The sequence below is a fragment of the Dromiciops gliroides genome, chromosome 1, assembly GCF_019393635.1.
Source record: "Dromiciops gliroides isolate mDroGli1 chromosome 1, mDroGli1.pri, whole genome shotgun sequence".
NCBI lineage: Eukaryota > Metazoa > Chordata > Mammalia > Microbiotheria > Microbiotheriidae > Dromiciops > Dromiciops gliroides.
In genome coordinates, this window is record NC_057861.1 from 270,289,016 (window position 1) to 270,310,417 (window position 21,402).

Here is a 21,402-nt window from a genome sequence, read left to right on the forward strand (position 1 = left end):
ATCATATTTTACAAAGAGTTTCTTTATAAATGATTCCCCACTGGAGTGAGCTTTCCAAAGTTTCAGTTGAGTGATGAAATCAAAAGCTAAATTGCAATATATTCAGGAGAGTTCCAAGGGAAATTCTATCACATGCAAAGCCAAGAAAAATGACAGCAAATTTAAGGGGAAGGTGATTGATCTAATTTGATTTGAGTACAATATATGAAACCTAGTAGTGTGACTTTAAGGAGAAGCTATGTGCACAGTATATAGAGTGCTGGGCCTGAGTTCAAATCCAGCCTCAGATACTTAATAGCTGTGTGAACCTGGGCAACTTACTTAACCCTGTTTGCCTCACTTCCTCATCTGTAAAATGAGCTGGAGAAGGAAATGGTAAACCACTCCAGTATCTTTGCCAAGAATATCCCAGATGGGGTTAAAGATATTTGGACATGATTGAACAACAAAGTATGACTTAGGATAAGGCAAGAGAAATTATCCTAAGACATACTTTGTTGTATTATTGTAGAACATCTGAAACAGAGATATCTGAATTTAGGCAATAGGGAGCTGTTAAAGGATTTTGAGTAATAACCACAGCTTTGCATTAGGAAAATCTAATCTGTTAGTGGTTACAGATGGTTTAGTATAGTTGTTAGAGTGTGTGGGTGTTTAGGGAAAACTTACTCTGGTGTGAGAACTGCCAAGCCTTTTTCAGGGTTGCTTACCACCTTTGGTATCCTTCTGCTTCACCCAACTTTCACCTGTGGCTCAAAGAAACTGTGGTATGCACAGTGGCCATCCCTTGGTAATCCATTATGGCAGATGGGCTAAACCAGGTTGAGGGTAACCAATATGCCTCAGTAGGTGATTTAGGAGAGTGTATACCCAAAGCATGTAAAGACTTCCCCAGCACAATAGGCAGATGTGAAGAATATGTTCCAACAGCCATGAAGGTGGTGCAAGCAAGAGCTTGTAGACATCTAAGATACCAAGGTCATCACTGCATCCTGGGCCATTGCCAGCTGTCTTGACTTTTGTCTTGTCACTGGACTTCAATGACTCTAGAAGACAGAGTGAGGCTGGGAACTTTGTACAACTCTTGCTTCCCTTATATCTGATTTATGTGAGAGTCAAGAGTCATCACCCATACCATTTAACCATTTTTGCCTACCTCAAAGTCCAGTGGCAACATGCAAGTGAGGAAGCAGCAGGTACAGGAACGCTGGGAGGTATAGTCACAACTCTGCACACAGGTGGCCCCGGGCATACGGTTGTCTTCTCACTGGACTGAAGCAACGGTGGATTTGGCAGCCCCCTGGATGTCTGAGTAGTCTTCTTCTTCTTCTTTTCCTCCTTCTCCTCCTTAAGACAGCAAGCAATCTGACAAAGGTTATACATGTGCAATAATATAAAATGTATTTCAACATTAGTCATGTTGTAAAAGACAAAACAGAACAAAAGGAAAAATACACGGGGGAATGAAAATAGCAGGTGCTTCGATATGCATTCAGATTCATCTCGGATCATTGTTTTGCTGAGAAGAGCTAAGACAATCATAGTTGATCATTGCACAGTGTTACTGTGTATAGTCCTCTGGTTCTACTCACTTCACTCAGCATCAGTTTAAATCTTTCCAGTTTTGTTTGGGGTTTTTGCGCGCGCACGTGTGTGTGTGTGTGTGTGTGTGTGTGTGTTTTGGGTTTTTTTTTCAGGGCAGTGGGGGTTAAGTGACTTGCCCATGGTCACACAGCTAGCAAGTGTCAAGTGTTTGAGGCCGGATTTGAACTCAGGTACTCCTGAATCCAGGGCCGGTGCTTTATCCACTGCACCACCTACCTGCCCCCTGTGTGTGTGTTTTAATCTGCCTCTGAGTAGTCTTTTTTACCTCCTTACATGAGGAAGGAGCTAGAAAAGGTGCCCTAAAGATTATCTGCTTCACCTAACCTAACCCTGCAGCCTCTGTTTACTGTGGCAGGCAGGGATCCTACCCTGTGGTCAAAAGACACACAAATGTACAAAAACATTTGCACAGAATTGCAGTAGTTCAAAAGAAACATGAGATGTATCCATTAAATGTTCACATGGACTATTTGTGCCTGATCTGTGGTAGAGCCTTTCTAGCTCGTATTGATTTGATCCAGCTATAGTAGCACACACAGTTCCTTGACCGCAAAACAGTGATGTCTTTTTGGTCCTCTTTAAGCAAGAAGGACAACCACCAACAACCAGTAGTTTAGTATAGGAAAACAATAGATGCAAAAGGACCCATTAGCAAGCTGTTACATTGTTAGAATAGTCCAGATGTCCACTGAATTGGAAAGGAGAGCAAGGATAGGATATGAGTGATTTTACACAAACAGGATTTAGCAACTGATTGGATATAGGAAAAGAGAATCAAAGATTAGGGTTACAAGAATGAATGAATTTTTAGCAAATTCATACAGTTGTTAGGCTATGGAATATTTTATTTTTTCAAATATTAAGTGTTTTAGAAAATATTTCCACTTAGCCATTGAGTCTACTCTTTAATTCTGTTTTCATATTATACTAATGGTAGTTTTATTTTTGTCTTGCAATCTGGCATAAAATAAAGTACTTGTGTAAATATTTTAATTGTTTTTTTTTAACTTAGAATTTTCTCTTATAGATTTCCTATGTTACTACTCATTCTGGTAAACATTAACATTATGAGCATCTTGATATTGAACAGGGGCCAATAATTAAGGATTAGTTAATTTTATGGTGCAAACCAGCAGCAGGTTATGGAGCCTGGAAAAAAGTGACCTTTATTTTCTTCCACCAAAAATCACAGTTGAGATTAGTGCTGGGAGCCATTTCCTAGTGAGCAATGGAAAGATGGGATTCTGACACTGGGCAATTTGCCCTTCCCTAAGCAACTGTAAAGCAATCCTCTGCCAGGATGACATCTGGTTCCCTAAGGCCTCGTGTGTCCTCTTCCTCTAATATAAATTCTGTGCAGCACATTGTGTACTAATGGCTTGGTAATATGTGATATCCCCTTTTGGGGGGAGTCACCTTCATAAATAGCATAAATAGTCATTTCTTTTTAAGTTACCATGCACTGGTTGTTTCTCCAGTTTTGGAGACTGAATTAGAACTTTGATGAGTAAAGTCAAAAAAACAGTTGTTTCCCAGCATACCAGGTGGTACCGTTCTTCATTATGACTGAGCAGATACAGTCTCTATTATCTGTTATCATATGTAAGGAGCAAATAATTAAAAGCTATAATATTATTTTTGTGTAGAATTTTGTTGACCACCAGTATTCTGTAATTGAGGAAAATGTCCAGATGGTTGATAGTCATGAAAAACTATAATTTAGATCACTGTAGTAAGGAAATTGTTTAGACTAGTTGTATTAGCCCACACATCATCTTACTCTGCATATGGTTTGTGCGTGTTTTGCAGCACTTCTCCAGGGTTTTAGCTTACAACAGGTTGTCCTTATCCCAAAAAGATCCCAGATGATTAAGAAAACAGTTTGCTTGCCAACTTCCTGTATTAAGAACATCTTTACACTTTTCACATTAGAAGCTTTTAGAAGTTAGATGAAGGTAATGGTTATCTCCAGAAGAACCCAAATATCATTTTATGTAAAGCTTGTCACCTTTGTTGCTTCATAGTTTTGAATTGATTATTGTTTGTTCATGTTGATTTTACTAACCTCATACTATACCCGTACCATCCCTGTGATTTTCCCAGTCCAAAACTCCCTTTCCTGGCTACAACCCCCATATTTGTGTTGTATCCTCTTATTAGAAATGGAAACTCCCTGAGGACAAAGCCAACTCATTTTTGTCCTTATGGCCCCAGTACCTAACCAGCACAGGGTCCTGGCAAATAAATATTTAATATATGCTTATTCATTCAAGTTTCTCTCGAATCAGTAAAAAGTCATGTGAAAAGAAACCTCATGTTACTTTATAAATATATAACAATATCTAACTGCAGATGTACTTCTATTGACATTGTTGGTGAAAATTCCTTGAGGTATTTGTAGGAATAGATAGGAGTAAGAGGGTGGTATGTTGAAATTTTAAGTGAAGTAAATTTGAAGTTGATAATTTGACAACCCATTGACACTTGGAGTTTTCAAAAGGAAGAATTTTCACCCCAACAGATTACTTTGATTTCTGTTTATTAATGTCCTACTGAAATTGGTCCTTTTTTTTGTGAGAACTAAGAATGCAGTGTCCTATTATTTACATATATATATTGGGGGGGGGACTAAGTGACTTGCCCAGGGTCACACAGCTAGTTAAGTGTCAAGTGTCTGAGGCCAGATTTGAACTCAGGTACTCCTGAATCCAGGGCCAGTGCTCTATCCACTGCACCACCTAGCTGCCCCTATATATTTTTCTTATATACTTGGGGTGGGGTTTTTTTTGTTGGGTTTTTTTTTGGTGAGGCGTTTGGGGTTAAGTGACTTGCCCAGGGTCACAAAGCTAGTGTTAAGTGTCTGAGGTCGGATTTGAACTCAGGTCCTCCTGAATCCAGGGCCAGTGCTCTATCCACTGCACCACCTAGCTGCCCCATGTACACTTTTTAGTAATATTTCCTTACTTCCATGTTAAAACAATTTTTAAACATTTGGGTTTTCTTTTTTTAATTTTGAGTTCCAAATTCTCTCTCCACCCTCCCAGAGAGTAAGCAATTTGATAATGGTTATACATGTGCAATCACCCACAATATATTTCCATATTAGTCATGTTATGAAAGAACCAAACACCCCCCCCCCCAAAAAAAAAAACACATGAAGAAAAATAAAGTGAAAAATAGTATGCTTCAATCTTCATTCAGACTCCATCAGTTCTTTCTCTGGAGATGGGTAGCATTTTTCATCAGGAATCCTTTGAAATTGTCTCAGATCATTGTATTGCTGAGAGTATGGAAGTTATTCATAGTTAATCATCGTACAATATTGTTTTTAGCTGTATACAATGTTCTCTAGGTTCTGCTCACTTCACTTTGTAGTAAGTAGTTCATGTAAGTTTTTCCAGGTTTTTCTGAAATCTGCCTGCTCATCATTTCTTAGAGCACAATAGTATTCCATTACAATCATATACCACAACTTGTTCAGTCATTCCCCAATTGATGGGCATCCCCTTGATTTCCAATTCTATGCCACCACAAAAAGAGCTGCTATAAATAGTTTTGTACATACAGGTTCTTCTCCTTCCCCCTTCCTTTTAAAAAATATTTTTGGAATACAGGCCTAGTAGTGGTATTGCTGCATCAAAAAGTATGCGGTTTTATCATCCTTTGGGATCATGGTTCCAAATTGCTCTCCAGAATGGTTATATCAGTTCACAACTCCACCAACAGTGCATTAGTATCCCAGTTTTCTCACATTTCCTCCAGCATTTACCATTTTCCTTTTTTTGTTACACTAGCCAATCCTCATAGGCATAAGGTGGTACTTCAGAGTTGTTTTAATTTGCATTTCTTTTGGTCAGTAGTGATTTAGAGCATATTTTCATATTACAATAGATAGCTTTGATTTCTTCCTCTGAAAGTTGCCTGTTCATTCATTTATCAATTAGCAAATGACTTGTAGTCTTATACATTTGTCTCAGTTCTCTATGTATTTGAGAAATGAGGCCTTTATTCCAGGAACTTGTAAAAATTTTATATGTACTTTCAAAGAATGTCTGTATTTCAGCAATGTTTAAAAGCGCTGTGTTGTAAATGTTTGTTGCTTCATAGGGAACTAGGGATGCAATGGGTGCCTCAGTTTCCTCATCTGTAAAATTGGGATCATAGTGGCATTTACCTCCCAGGGTTGTTGTGAGGATAAAAAATAAGATAATATTGTACATAGAGAGCTTCTTTATAAAAGCATTTTGTAAACCTTAAAAGCACTATATACATGCTAGCTATTATTATTACTGGTGTTACTCTGTTACCCAAATCACTAACCACAACCACTGCCACCGCCACCACAGCTACTACTACTTCAGTTATCCATAGAATGCATTAGGTTTAGCCAATGTGCCTTTTACTTTATGTACTGATTTCTTTATTTCTTACTAGAGTCTTCCTCAATGATTAACAAACTCCCTGGTCAGACCTTACCCATCTCAGTGATTCTGAACTCCTGGTGGTCATCATTGAACTCCATCCCCAAGCCCTTATTTCCATTCTCTTCAATCCAGCCCCCACAATGTCTTACTGTAAAGCTACACACTATCCATGCTGCTTTCTGGAGTACTCCATAAGCAATGAACTTACTTTCATCTTTCTTTTTCTCACTCTTTCAATCTTCAGGCTCCCACAGAGACCCGACTCCCTCCTGACAACACAGCCTCCTTGGCTTCCTAGCTTCACTTTCATCCCCTTTGACTCAGTGGTCAAGATGAGGAAGTTGGAATAGTCCTTGTTCCTCACTGCCCCTTCCAAGTTCTGCTTCTGCTACTATCACTCAATAATCTCTCCTCTTTTAAGGTTCACTCAATCCATAGCTATCACCCGGTTAAAATTCTAGTAGCTGTTGTCTACTGCGCCCCACCCCCATATTCCTCTTCTTTGTTCAGTGAATTCAGTGCCTAACAGTCTTTCTCTTTCCTTCATGACTAATCTCATCTTAGAGAAATTGAACATCCATATAGATCCTCACAAACACCCTAACCTCACAGTTCCTCAATTTAATTATTTCATGTGACCTGTTCTTCTATTTTACTGCAGCCACACACAAAGATGGTCATACCCTTGATTTTGCCATCATCCACAAATGCACTATTCCCATGTTTATTAACTATGAATTTCTCTTGTCTGATCAGTCTATGTCTTCATTTTACCTCCTCCTCTGCCTTGCAACACCAAACACATTGTAATTTTCAGTCATTCAACCCTTTAGATCTTCCCAAAGCCATAATTCCTCCACTAGCTACACACTTTCCTCTTCCTCATCTGTACCCCTTGGTGAACTAATTTAACTCTACCCTGTCCTTGTCTCCTGGGCCTCAAGATCTTGGGTTCCATCTTCTCCAGCAGATTGTTCCTTCTCTCATTCCCACTCTGTCACTTATTTCCATTCTTTCCCTGTCTGCTGGCTGTGACAGCCTAGAAACATCTATGCTCAAAAAACCCTCACTAGATCCATTTATCATCCTCTATTTCTCTTTGCAGCTAAATTCCTTAAGCAGGCCTTTTACAAAAGCTGCATCCACTTCCTCTTGATTCTTTTTACCTCTACAATTCTAATGTCTGATCTTATCATTCACTTGAAATTATTCTCTCCTGGTTTGGTGATTTCCAAACTTAATGGCTTTTTCTCAATCCTCACCCTTCTTAACTTTTCTGTGGGCTTTGACACTGTTGATCACCTGCTTCTCCGTAGGTTTTCATGACACTACACTCTCCTGAGTCTCCTACTTATCTAATCACTCATCAGTCTCCATTGCTGGATTCTTCATCCAGGTTACATCCATTGAGTGTCATGTAAAGCTCCCCATTGATTCCTTATCACTTTCAGGATCAAATATACAATAACTCCTCATAACCCAGCCTTTCTGTGCCCCCCCCCACCAGTCTTCTTTTTTTTTGTTTGTTTTGGTTTTTGTGGGCAATGAGGGTTAAGTGACTTGCCCAGGGTCACACAGGTAATGTCAAGTGTCTGAGGCTGGATTTGAACTCAGATCTTCTTGACTCCAGGGCCAGTGTTCTATCCACTGCGCCACCTAGCTGCCCCCTCTGGATGCATTTTCACTGGATCTCCCCCTTGCCTGGAATGCTTTCCTTCCGCATCTCTATCTTCTGGCTTCCCTGGCTTCCTTCAAGTCCCAGGTAAAATCCCACCTTCTACTGAAAGCCTTTCCTAGTCCTCAATTCTAGAATCTTCTCTCTGTTGATTATTTCTTATTTATCCTATATATGACTTTTGTATACATAGTTGTTGTTTCCATATTGTCCCCCCCTCCTCACCAATTATATTGCAAGCTCTTCAAAGGGAGGGAGTCTTTTGCCATTCTTTGTATCTCCAACATTTAGCATCTCCCTTGCCCAACCCTCCCCTCTATCTAACTTTTTTAATCTTAAAGGTACCATCATTCTCTGAATTGTTCAGTCATTTCAGTTGTGTTCAATTCTTTGTCTCCCCCACCCCTACCCCTTTTGAGGTTTTCTTGGCAAAGATACTAGAGTTATTTGCCATTTCCTTTTCCAGCTCATTTTACAGATAAGGAACTGAGGCAAACAGTTAAGTGACTTGTTCAGGGTCACACAGCTAGTAAGTGTCTGAGGCCAGATTTGCACTCAGGTCCTCCTGACTCCAGGGCTGGTGCTCTATCCATAGTACCACCAGGCTGCCCATTCTCTTAATCACCCAATCTCAAAACTTGAGTCTTCCTAGAGTCTTCACTTTCTTCCACCCACCCCCATTTGCAATCATTTGCTAAATTCTGTCAATTCTCTCTCCATATTATGTCTCTCAAATATGCCCCCTACTTGACACTGACACTGCCACTGCTACCACCCTGATATAGGCCTTCATCTCTTCACGCCTGAACTTTTTGCAGTAGCCTTCTGGTTTGTCTACCCACCACAGATTTTTCTCCTCTTCCAAACCATCTTCCATTCAGTTGTCAAAGTGATCTTCCTAAAGTATAGGCCCAACTTTTCACCTCTCTACTCATTCAGCTCAAGGGGCTCCCCATCACCCCCAGGCTCAACTATAAAAGATTCTGTTCTGTGTCCAGAGTCCTTCACCCCCTTTCCAGTCTTTTTACACCTTAACTGTCTTCGAGTCTTCTTATAACACCATCACCCCGACCCTTATTCCCCTCAAACACACAAAGTACTCTTCAACCTCCTTACTATTCCTCACTCAAGAAATTCCATCACCAGACTCTGGGCATTTTCACTGACTGTCTCCTATACCTAGAATACTCTCCATTATTTCTACCTCCTGCTTTCCCTCAAATTCCAACAAAAATCCCACCTTCTATAAGAAGCCTTTCCTGATCCCCTTTAATTCTAGTTCTTTCCTTTTGTTGATGATTTCCAATTTATCCTGTGTGTAGCTCATAGAGTTTTATTTGCATATTGTCTCCTCCATTGGACAATGAAGTCCTGGAGAGAACAGACTATCTTTTACTATTCTTTATCTCCCTAGCCCTTATCATAGTGCTTGGATCATAGTTGGTACTTAATAAAGGTTTATGGACTGTCTGACTTTATATTTGTCAGCACTTCTGCCTTATGATACATATTCTTTGACTACATGATCTATGTAGCACATAGCATAACTCGGCTTGGATATATAGATTAACATTAAAAACTTACTGTGATGTCAAACATACTTTCCTACCAGTTTGTGAATGAATTTTTTTTTTTTAATTCTATTCAGGTGTAGAATTTGGTGCTCGAATGATAACTATTGATGGAAAACAGATAAAGCTTCAGATATGGGATACAGTAAGTATAGCAAAAGTACATTGCATCTACCTCGTGTTTTAAAAACATTCATTTATTCTGTTTTTTGTCACAGTTTATCAGCTGATTGCCCTCCACCTGTGATCCAGCATTAGAATTGATAGCAGAGAAGGCTTTGTTTTTCCTCTTGAAATATTTTGAGCTGCCATTAGTTAGTGAGCACAGTGAATTAGCAGGGACTTTTACAGTTATCTATGCTGTAAAAGGGACCCTGTGTTTTTGAAAAGCTACCACATATAGTATCGAGTGTGGGCTCAGTAATTGTTGTTATTTATACTTGTAAAAGGTGGGGGGGGCCTAGGTGGCACAGTGGATAAAGCACTGGCCCTGGATTCAGGAGTTCCTGAATTCAAATCCGGCCTCAGACACTTGACACTTACTGGCTGTGTGACCCTGGGCAAGTCACTTAACCCCCATTGTCCCGCAAAAACAAACAAACAAACAAACAAAAGAGTATACCATAGCAATGTAATCATGGATCTTTGGAATATTCAAGTGGTGGTGTTATCAGTGGTTATAGTTTTGTATATATACTTAGGTGCTTCAAAAGATCTGTGATTTCTTTCCTGTGGGTAACCCCTCTATTAATGTAAATCAAAAAGCCTCCCTGTGCCAGAGAAAACAGTCTTTTCAAGTGTGCTGTGGCCAGCCTTCTGATGATGAGCCCATATTACCAACTGCCTTTTGGACATTTCCACCAGAACAACCACCTACATCTCCAACTTGAAGTTTTCAAAACAGAACTCGTTATCTTTTCCCCAAAACCTATTCCTCTTCCTTGCTTTTCTATTTCTTTCTAGGGAACCCACCATCATTGTGGTCATGCAGGTTCACAACTTTTGAGTTATCCTCAGTTCCTCACTCTCCCTCACCTCTCTATCCTCCCATAATTAATTATCAAATCTTATTGGTTCTGCCTCCACATTTCACATCTGCCCCTTCCTCTCCATTTCCAGAACACCCTAGTCCATGCCCTCACAACCTCTTCCATGGACTATTGTAGTTACTTACTGCCCCAAGTCTCTTCCCTCTTCAGTCTCTCCTCCATACAGTTCCTAGTGATAGTCCTAAAGTACAAGTCTGATCACATGACTTTGCCACTTAGAAAACTGAAGTGGCCACTTCCAGGATCAAACACAAACTTCTTTGGCATTTAAAACTGTTTACAATCTGGCTTCAGCCTATCTTCTCAGCCTGTTACATATTAGTCACCTTTGTGCACTCTTCAGTCCAGTGACCTATTTTCAGCTTCTCAAATAGGACATTCTATCTCCTGTCTCTGTGCGTCAGCACAGATTGTCTTCTGTTCCTGGAATGCATTCCTTCTTTGCCTTCATATCTTAGAATCCCTAGCCTCCTTCCAAACTTGGCTCAAATGCTACCTCCTACATGGCTATCTCCCCCCCACCCCCCCACCCCCATTTACCTTAGGTTTATTTTGTATTTACTCATATTTGTACATGTCTGCAAGATGAGAGGATGTTTCATTTTGGTGTCTTTGTATCTTCAGTGCTTAGTAGAGTACCTGGCACATCATAGTAAATGTTTAATAAATACTTGTTGATGTGAATTTGTGTTACAGCCAAGCAATAACCCCAATGATATCAAAGCCTGTCTTTTAACACCAATATATGTCCCATGTTGTCATATCTGTGAATTATAAAATATTACACTATCAGAAGAATCTAAAATATTTATATTTATGTACACATCAATATATAAAACTAATTGTGAGGGAAAACAATCCTCTTCTCAATAATTCTAAGCAACTCAGCAGCGATGTGACAAGGGTTTGTTTTATTTCCTTCTCATGAGAAGGAAGCACCCTATTATGCAGCTAGTGGATGCAAAGAATGGGAGCTCACAAGCCCTATTTTAAACCCTAGTCCCTAATGGCAAATGGACCCTCCCCTTTTTCATCATTCATCCGATTACTCAAGGATCACAATCTAGGCCCCAAAACTAGCTAATCAAAGGAAGTATTCCCGTCCCTAATCAGTTCTTCCTTATATGTGCATAACTCAGGAGTGGACCTTATTCTTCCTTATGTGGACACAATTCCAGAGCAGACCTTATTGAGACCTGGGCTCCTTGAATCATGCGATTTTGTTAGCCAGAGGGCGAGGAGGAGATCTGAGACCTTTGTCCTCAGGTCAGGAGGAGTATGATTGACTGTTATATCCTCATTGAGAGGAGACAATTACCCATTTTTCTCACACTAATATACAATTTATAATATATGAAATTTAATTTTTAAGAAAGACAGGCACAGAGTAGATACACAGAATAAAATGGATAAAGATGTAGTTTAATCAGTGGTGATCAGACATTTTATCTGAGGTATCAGTGTCCAAGCCCCTGTTTTTAATTGGGGGGGGGGCGAGGTGGGGCAATGAGGGTTAAGTGACTTGCCCAGAGTCACACAGCTAGTTAAGTGTCAAGTGTCTGAGGTCAGATTTGAACTCAGGTCCTCTCCAATCCAGGGACAATGCTTTATCCACTGCACCACCTAGCTGCCCGAAAATGATCCTTGAATTTTGGGGGGAGGGGCGGGGCAATAAGGGTTAAGTGATTTGCCCAAGGTCACACAGCTAGTGTCAAGTGTCTGAGGTCAGATTTGAACTCAGGTCTTCCTGAATCCAAGGCCAGTGCTTTATCCACTTTGCCATCTAGTTGCCCTGACTTTTCCTTTTTTAAGTGTTTGAAATATTATGTCAGACTTATTAAATTAAAAGGATTAGGTCAGTCACCCTTGAATTGCTAATGTTTTCCTGCACAGAATTAACTTGTATTCTATGTAAAACCTTCCAGTAATTGAATACCTTGTCACATATGCTGTGACATTTGCTATCATTTTAATTTGCCAGATAGGAACTTCAAGAAGTTGTACCTGCAAATCTAATTTGCTGCCATTAGGTGACTGAAGTAGGCAGTGGCCCTATCATTTAAGAAGTAAAGAAAAATGCTTAGGCATGTTTAGTTGAAGTAGAGATTAGTATGTCCCTCAGGCTCATCACACCCCCCCCCCCTTTTCTTTTTGTTTGTTTTGGGTTTGGTTTTTTTGTTTTGGGGGGAGGGGTGTGGGCAATAGGGCTTAAGTAACTTGCTCAGGGTCACACAGCTAGTAAGTGTCAAGTGTCTGAAGTTGGATTTGAACTCAGGTCCTCCTGAATCCAGTGCCAGTGCTTTATCCACTGGGGCACCTAGCTGCCTGCCTTCTTTCAGTCTTAAAATCTTCTTTATAGTCCTTACTTGATTTGCTGTAGACTTGGACTGCTTAGACCCGTGTTTTTCAGATCTCTTGTCAGTCTTTTGTCAGATCACAATGTTAAAAGAATCAGAAAAAGAAAGAAAAGAAGATATAGTATTATTTACTTTTCCCTGTAGCTCTAAAACTCAGGGCCTGCTACTCAAAGGAACTATTTCTTCTTGCTTTCTCACATCAGTTTCTTATAAGCTCAGGTTTCATATCCTAATATAATATTTATTTGCTTTACTTCATACTTGTTACTGATAACACTGGCTTCAAATGTAGAATATCTTAAACGATCCATGTCCAGTATAATGAAACAATATTCCTTAAGTGGAACTAAATAGAAAATAAACTTTTTATTTCAAGTATACACTATTCATTTTCTTGCATCACCCTTCCCCCCACCCCACTCCCTTTAACAGTGAACTCTCAAGTTTACTTGACACTGCTAACTCTTTGTATATTATTGCTGTTCTCAAAAAACCTAGTTCTTGGAACTAGTAGATTAGGAAGCATGAAAGTCACATTATTCTGTGAACTTTCTGGATTAAGGCATTTGATTCTTCCCAAATGCAAAAATGTTTGATAAATTTGCTCTAAGCACCTATGGTATATTTTATTCGTGTGTGTGTCTGTGTCTGTATGTCTGTGTGTGTCTGTGTCTGTGTATGACTAGGGATGTATATGTGGTTAATAAATAATTGGGGAATTGGAAAACAGCTCATGTGGAAAGTGGCACCTGAACTATACTTTAAAGGGAGCTAGGCATTGTTAGGTAGTGGGGAGTCTATTGCAGCTGTGGAGGAACACTTATGGAAAGACGTGCAAGTGGGAGAAGGTATATCTTGTATGATGTATAGCTGGCAGCCCTATTTGTCTGAAATGCAGAGTGTAAAGGGAAGTAATGTGGGAGGAAAAATAGAGACCTAAGAGCTGCCTAGGAGCCAGATTTTAGAGGGATTTAAATGCCATGAGTTTTTTGAATAGGCAGGTGAATCCTACCTCAGATATATGCTAGCTTCATGACCCTGGGAAAGTTGATTAACCTTTCTGGTTTTCAGTTTCTTTTCTGTAAAATGAGGGCATTAGATTTAATGACCTCCAATGTCCTTTCCAGCACTGTATCTATGACCTGTGATCCCCTGGCACAGTCAGATCTTTATTCTGTGTATAATAGTTTGTCAGCTATGTGAAAGATGGGTTGAAAAGGGGAAGAGACTGAGGCAGGGATATCCAATTTGATAGGAGGTTGTTGCAGTGGATGTGCTAAGAGGTGATGAGGGCCTAAAGTAAGGTGGAGGTTATGTGTGAATCAAAAGAAGGGGAAGGATGTGGGAGAGGGTAAGGAGGTAAAATTGACAACATTTGAGAACTCAAGACATATAGTGAATAAGAGAGAGGAAAGAGACACATATTGCTCCAAGGTTGTGAGTATGGCCAAGTAGATATAATACTGTCCACAACTATTGGTAAATAAGATGAGTGACGGATTTTAGGGAAATGTAATATGTTCCATTTTAGAAATACTGAATTTAAGGTGTCTGTAAGACATTCGGGTGGGTATGTCCACCAGTTGGTAATAGGGAAATAGAGTTGAGGAGAGAGATTAGCATTAGATATGCTAGATGTGGATTTATAAGTCATTTATATGTAATCCATGGAAACTGATATGTTTACCTAAAGAAAAAGAAAGAAAAGAGTCTTTAAAAACACCTTTGGGGGTCAGCTAGGTGGTGCAGTGGATAAAGTACCGGCCCTGGATTCAGGAGTACCTGAGTTCAAATCCAGCCTCAGACACTTGACACCAGCTGTGTGACCCTGGGCAAGTCACTTAACCCCCATTGCTCCACAAAAAAAACAAAAACAAACACCTTTGTTTGAGAGATGGGTAGTAGCTAGGTGGCACAGTAGATAGAGGGCTGGGCCTGGGGACAGGAAGGCTCCCCTTCCTGTGTTCAAATCTGACCGTAGATACTTATTATTGTTGTGTCCTCTGACAAGTCTTTTAACCCTATTTATTCCAGTTTCCTTATCTGTAAAATGAGCTAGAGAAGGAAATGGCATCTTTGCCAAGAAAACCCCAAATGAGGACACAGTCTGACACAACTGACACAACAAATGTTTGGGAGAAGGATGATAATCTATTAAAGGAGTTTGAGAAGCTATCAGAGGTGGAGTAAATCTAAGAACAGTATCACAAAGTCTGTTATACATTATATCTGACTTTTCCTTTTATTTATGTAATCAGAAAGCATTTTTCAGGATAAGTGGATACACTATGACTCCAAATAAACCTGTGTATATTGATTAAAAAATAATCTTGAATTTAAGAAGCTGAGGACAAAGCCCTAAATTTCTTTTGATGCTCAGAAGCATTTAGCAGCCATCTGGTTTTCCCTTTTTATTGCCTCTACTATAATATGGTTGCAAGACAACTATATTTTTTAAATTTTTTAAATAGTTTAAAAATTAACTAAAGATTACTATGTGGTTCATCAATCATAAAGAAATTTTTTCTGTGGTCACTGCCCTTTTCATCTTGTTAGACCCTTTGCTTTTCACTGTGGATCTCCTTTGCTGCTTCACACACACACACACACACACACACACACACACATCTATTAAATGAAAATTGTTTTCCCTGTAACAACATCAAACTTAGCTGTTTCCTCTCTTTAGAGACTTTAAGAACAGCAGTCATTTTAGGAGATGGAGATAGGAATAGTTCTTCCCTTAAAGCAGTATTTCAACAATTTGAGTTTTTAATTTCAAGATGCTTTTTTATATAAAATCAAATGTATGTCATCATTGCCACAGCAGACTAAGGGTTAAATTGTAGATGCATTATGTAGTACCCTGTTCTGGGGATAGCATAGCGGCTAGCAATCCCTGCTGCTCATCTATTGTCCCTGTCCTTCATCAGTTTTTTTGTTTGTTTTTTTATCATTGTCTTTCTGCCTTTCCTGGACTTGGTGTAAGTTTTTTCAAAACTTACCACATTTCTTTCCTTGAAAAAGAAGGTGATGAAATTGAATGATCGGAGAAAGGGCAGCATGACTAAGTGTATATAATACTGGATTTGGAATCAGGAAGCTAGAGACATATGAAACTTGCCTCAGACACATCCTGGATGTTTGATCCTGCTCCAGTCACTTTTCTTCTCTTAGCCTGTTTTCTCATCTTTAAAACAGAGCTAAGGGGGCAGCTAGGTGGTACAGTGGATAAAGCACTGGTCCTCGATTCAGGAGGACCTGAATTCAAATGTGGACTCAGACACTTGACACTCACTAGCTGTGTGACCTTGGGCAAGTCATTTAAGCCCCCTTGCCCCCCCCCACAAAAATAATAATAAGTAAATAAACAAAAACAAAAAAAAACCCAGAGCTAATATCTACAAGCACATATCTCATAAGACTTGCAAAAATCAAGTGAGTACTCTGTGTTTATATGTGTGTGATGAAAAGATAGAAAAGGAAAAAAACCTGAGAATTGTAGCACATTAAATGAATGTTTTAATGATGCCATTGAATAAACTATTGCTTTGTCTGGATTGGAATCTACTATAGGTATAGAGGCTCAGCGACCTACCCTTGCATGAATACAACTAGCAGGACAAGAAGCCTAGGAACTTTAGTTTTTTTCAAAGGAAGGTAGAGATTTGACTTTTCCTCTCTTGGAAAAACAAAAGGATAGAAACTACGTTCTTTAGTTCAGTTCAGAGTGCCCTCTTTGTCCTTGTAGGAATCCCCCCCACCTCTGAAAACATGGTCCTATTTCTTTAGTCTTCAGAATTCCATATCATGTTTTTGAAACTAGAATTGGATAATGTGCCTCAGCCAGAGTGACTGACCTTCATTTATATTAACTAGAACTCTGAATCAGGCATTCTGAGTGCATTATGGGGTTGGAAGACAGCATGATTCAGTGGATTAAAGGCTAATATTGGACTCAAGAAGACCCAACTTTGAATTCTGCCTAAGGTGTTTACCAGCTGTGTGCCTGGCTCTAGAAAGTCATTTAATCTGTTTTAGCCTCAGTTTCCTTATCTTCAAAATGGGGATAAATAATTGCACTTAAACTCAAAAGGTCGTTGTGAGGACCAGATAAGATAATATATGAGCATTCTGCAAACCTTAAAATAGTTTATAAATGTTAACTATGTCATTTAAAAGGTGTTTATATGTGTGTAGTAATTTATTGAAAGAAAAACTACTGCCCAATTACTACTACTACTACTACTTCTCCTCCTCCTCCTCCTCCTTCTTCTTCTTCTGGCAGTGAGGGTTAAGTGACTTGCCCGGGTCACACAGCTAGTAAGTGTCTGAGGCCAGATTTGAACTCAGGTACTCCTGAGTCCAGGGCTGGTGCTCTATCCACTGCACCACCTAGCTGCTTCCCCCCCCCCCCATTACTTCTTACCTTTTAAAAAAAATGACTGTATTTGAGATCATACTGGTTGTTCATGGTGTGTGTGGGACTGGCATTAGGACCCAACCCCAAGTTTTAATGACAAGTAGATTCTAAGTACCAAGGTCTCATTCTCAAAAGGAGTGTTTATATAGCAAAAGTTCTTCAGAATAAGGCCAGATACTTTCAACCCAAGGAGTTTTAATTTTAGAAATTTGAGGCTGGGTAAAGAGCTGTTAGAGAAGAAATAGCACTCAATAAAGACTTAATTTGGTGATAATTTAAGGTAAATTTAAAAAGAAAGACTATTTGTGATGATAACTAAGAGATTTTTATGAAATCAAAATCATCCAATTCTGTCTTCTGTGATCACCTCTAACATTTGTTTAGTTAAGAATTCTCCCCCTTGTCATAGTTATAAATAATTCTTTCCTTTCTTAATTTATTTTTTTTATGATGTGTTCTCCATTATTTTGTTCCTGTCTGTTTTGTGAATATGGTGTGAAATGTTGCTCTAAAATCAAGAATGGTTTCCAGTTTTCCCAAGTCTTTTGTCTAATAAGGAGTCAGTAACCTAGCAACTGGAATCCTTGTGCTTATCAAACATCATGTTATTATATTCAATTGCTTCCAGGTCTTACTCCCCCCCCCTTTTTTTTTTTAAACAAGTACCAAGTAGTTTTGAATGGTATGGCTTTATACCATAATTTGAAATTCTGTTAAGGACCCAAAATTGCTTCTTTTTTTCTTCCATTATTTCCTTTGATTTTTTTTTTTTTTACCTTTTTTCTTCCAGATGAATTATTTTATACATTGACAATTAATTTAATTAGTTTGGCACTTAATCCATAAATTAATTTGGAAGGTATCACTTTGTTATATTAGCAAGACCTGACCATGAATATTTATTGTATCCAATTATTTAAATCTTTTCTTATTATTTTTTTTTTTTTGGTGAAGCAATTGGGGTTAAGTGACTTGCCCAGGGTCACACAGCTAGTAAGTGTCAAGTGTCTAAGGCCAGATTTGAACTCAGGTCCTTCTGAATCCAGGGCTGGTGCTTTATCCATTATGCTCTCTTGATTTCTTTGAAGAATTTTTTTGTGGTTATATTCCTCTAAATACAGAGTGCTTTAGTAGGTTGCATTCTGTTATGGAAAAACACTAGAATTCTTTTTACTAAGATCAGGGGTAAAGTAAGTATGTCTATTGTCATCACTATTGTTTTATATAGCTGTAGAATTTCTAGTAAACCGTAGCAATAGTAACAGAAAAAGAAGTTGAGGAAAGAGGTATAACTGGCGCCCCCCCCCAAAAAAAAAGAGGTAGAATTCTCTATTTTTAGATAAGTATGAGATTAAGTCATCATTTTTTCTATATTATTTATTACCTTCCATCAGCAAGTCAACAAGCATTTATTAAGCATTTACCACGTGCCACACATACTGCTAAGTGCTGGCACACAGTATGTGTGTGTGTGCATGTACACATACATACATATCTCACATATAGTTAGTTATTTACACATATCCATTTGAATGAGAAGTCTTTGAGGGCATAAACAGTGTGTTTAACCTTTTTCTATATCCCCAGCATTTGGCAAAGTACCTGACATGCAGTAAATCCTTTATAAATGTTTGTTGACTGGCTTACTATAGATTTCTAACATCTCTGCCAGAAGAAAAAGGAAAATAAATTCCATTTATAATAACTACAAAGATATATAAAATAAACAAATGTACCTGTTTATTTGCAGCATTTCCAGCCATGTTTGATTATGTTTAATTATTTCTTCTTAACACTAGTCTTAAAGGATCATGCCATGTTTCTATTAATTTTCTGTTACCCGCCCTTGTCTTAAAAATCTCATTTAGTTGAGTTCTTCTGTTTTCACATTGGTTTCTTTATAGACAGTTCCTCTTCATCAGAAGTGTTTCTCTTTATGTATTCAGAATTTCATTTTTGAGAGCTTTCTGTCCTTCCTGGATTGATTGCCTTCATATTCAGTTCATTTCAGCAAATTGTACCTTCTCTATGCTAGACATTAAAGAAGCAAAACATTCTGTACCCTCAAGGAGTTTGCATTCTGTTGTTGGGAACAAGATGTCCATTGATAAGTAAATACAAAATCATATGCAAAATAAATACAGTTTGGGTTGGAGTGGGAAGCTCTACTAACAACTGGAGTGATGCTCAAAGGTCTTTGTAGAATGTCACACTTAGAAGGGAGCAAAGAGGAGCAGCTAGGTGGCCCAGTGGATAGAGCACTGGCCCTGGAGTCAGGAGTACCTGAGTTCGTTCAAATGCGGCCTCAGACACTTAACAGTTACTAGCTGTGTGACCCTTGAGCAAGTCACTTAACCCCAATTGCCTCACTTTTAAAAAAAGGGGGGGGGGGAAGCAAAGGATTCATGAAGTTGAGAGAGGAGTGCATTCCTAGCAAAAGGACAGCCTATATAAAGACAAGGAATCAAGAAAAGGGATATCATGGAGGGAAAATAGCAAGTAGTGCTGTTTGGCTGTACACAGCATGTGTGAGAATGAATAATGTGAAGTGTGTCTAGAAGGATGCTTTAGAGATAGATTGTTCGTGATTTTCAATGCTAAACAGAGGAGTTTATCCTGTCCTAATTCTAGACACAATGAGGAGCCACTAGAATTTAAGAAAGGAGAGTGAGGGCAGCTAGGACTTGGTGCAGTGGATAAAGCACCGGCCCTGGATTCAGGAGTACCTGAGTTCAAATCCGGGATCAGACACTTGACACTTTCTAGCTGTGTGACCCTGGGCAAGTCACTTAACCCTCATTGCCCCACAAAAAAAAGAAAGAAAGAAAGAAAGGAGAGTGACAGACCTCATGTGGGTGCCCCGGTTTGACATACACTTTAGGAAAATCATTTTGGCAGCTGTGGACAGTAGACTAGAGTGGGAAAGGTCTTCTTACACCTTATTCCCAGCCATGTGCTCTTTGATCTAGTGACACTGACCTCACTGTTGCATTAACAAGATGTTCCATCTCTTCTCTCTGGGCACTTTGGCTTTCTCCCATGCCTGGAATGCTTTCCCTCTCATCTCTACCAACTAGCTTCCCAGGTTCCCTTTGAGTCCCAGTTCTCTACAGGAAATCTACAGGAAACCTTTCCCAACCCCTCTTAATTCTAGTGCCTTCCCTCCTTTAGTGATTCCCTATTTATCCTGTATGTAGCTTCTTCTCCTACTTCACTGAAAAAAATGAATGCTTTTCACCATAAAACTCTCCCTTTTCTCTTCCTCTCCAGCTTAAATTATTCAGATATCTTTCAAATGCTATTTTCTCCTTCACTCTTGTGAAGGAGTGGGTGACCCAGCTCTGAGTGGGAATGATAGAAGGGCAGTCTGTTGCACAAACTGAGTTTGTAATCCACAAGTCTTGGCAACTGATTAGATATGAAAGTGATGCAGAGTAAAGAGACAAAATGACTCCAGGCTCAGAAAGCTAGTTTTCCTCTATATAGATAGGACAGTTAAGAGGAAGGATGTTTTACTAAGAAAGTTAATCAGTTCTGTTTGGGATATGTTGAGGTTGAATTGCCTCTATTCAAGAGGTGACTATTATAATTATGATCCTCATTGTAAGAGATGAAGAAACAGACTCAGAAAGGTTGAGTAACTTGTGTGTCCAGCCACAGTTGATAATGTAAATTGTAGCTCAAAGGAAAGGCAAGGACTAATAGTGTAAGTCCATAAAAGATCAGTGAACTCGTAGAAGCTGAAGTTAACCAAGACAGAAGGCCCAGGGCAGAGCACACATATACGATGGGCACGAGTGTGACTTTGCAGAAGAGATTGAGGATTGTACAGAGAGACAGGAGAAGAACCGGGAATGACAGTATACCGACAATATTGAGGAGAAGAAGGTGGTAGTCAACAAGGTTAACTACTGCAGAAATGTGAAGAATGAAGAGATCATTAGTAACCCTGGAACAAGCAATTTCAATGGCACTGTGATATCAGAAACCACATCTTAAAAAATTATATGTTAGTTGGGGGTGAAGAAGTGGGAATTTGGCTATGAAAGTAAAAAGAGATACAGGACATTAGGGACAAGTAAAGATTTGTAAAAGTCCGAAGATCTGGGAAAGAGTCAGTGAATGAAGAGATTGAAACTTAGGAAGGATGAGATGATAGTAAAAGGGAATGCTCTGAGAGCACACCAAAGGAGGGTAAAAGGCATATTTTGAGAACATTAGGACATTTGTAAGGGCCATTTCTTCTCTGAGAGTAAAGGAGAAAAATATGGAAGATGATGTTGAGGTATAGAATTGGG

At 39.1% G+C, this 21,402-nt stretch overlaps 1 protein-coding gene across 1 annotated transcript in view; it reads left to right on the forward strand.

Moving 5' to 3' along the window:
* The window catches only part of RAB2A (RAB2A, member RAS oncogene family), a 108,938-nt gene that overhangs the window by 42,612 nt on the left and 44,924 nt on the right, over positions 1-21,402 (forward strand). Inside the window, exon 3 of the mRNA XM_043970568.1 lies at positions 9,353-9,420. Within this exon, the coding sequence (XP_043826503.1) occupies positions 9,353-9,420 (68 nt within the window). The remainder of the gene's footprint in view (positions 1-9,352; positions 9,421-21,402) is intronic.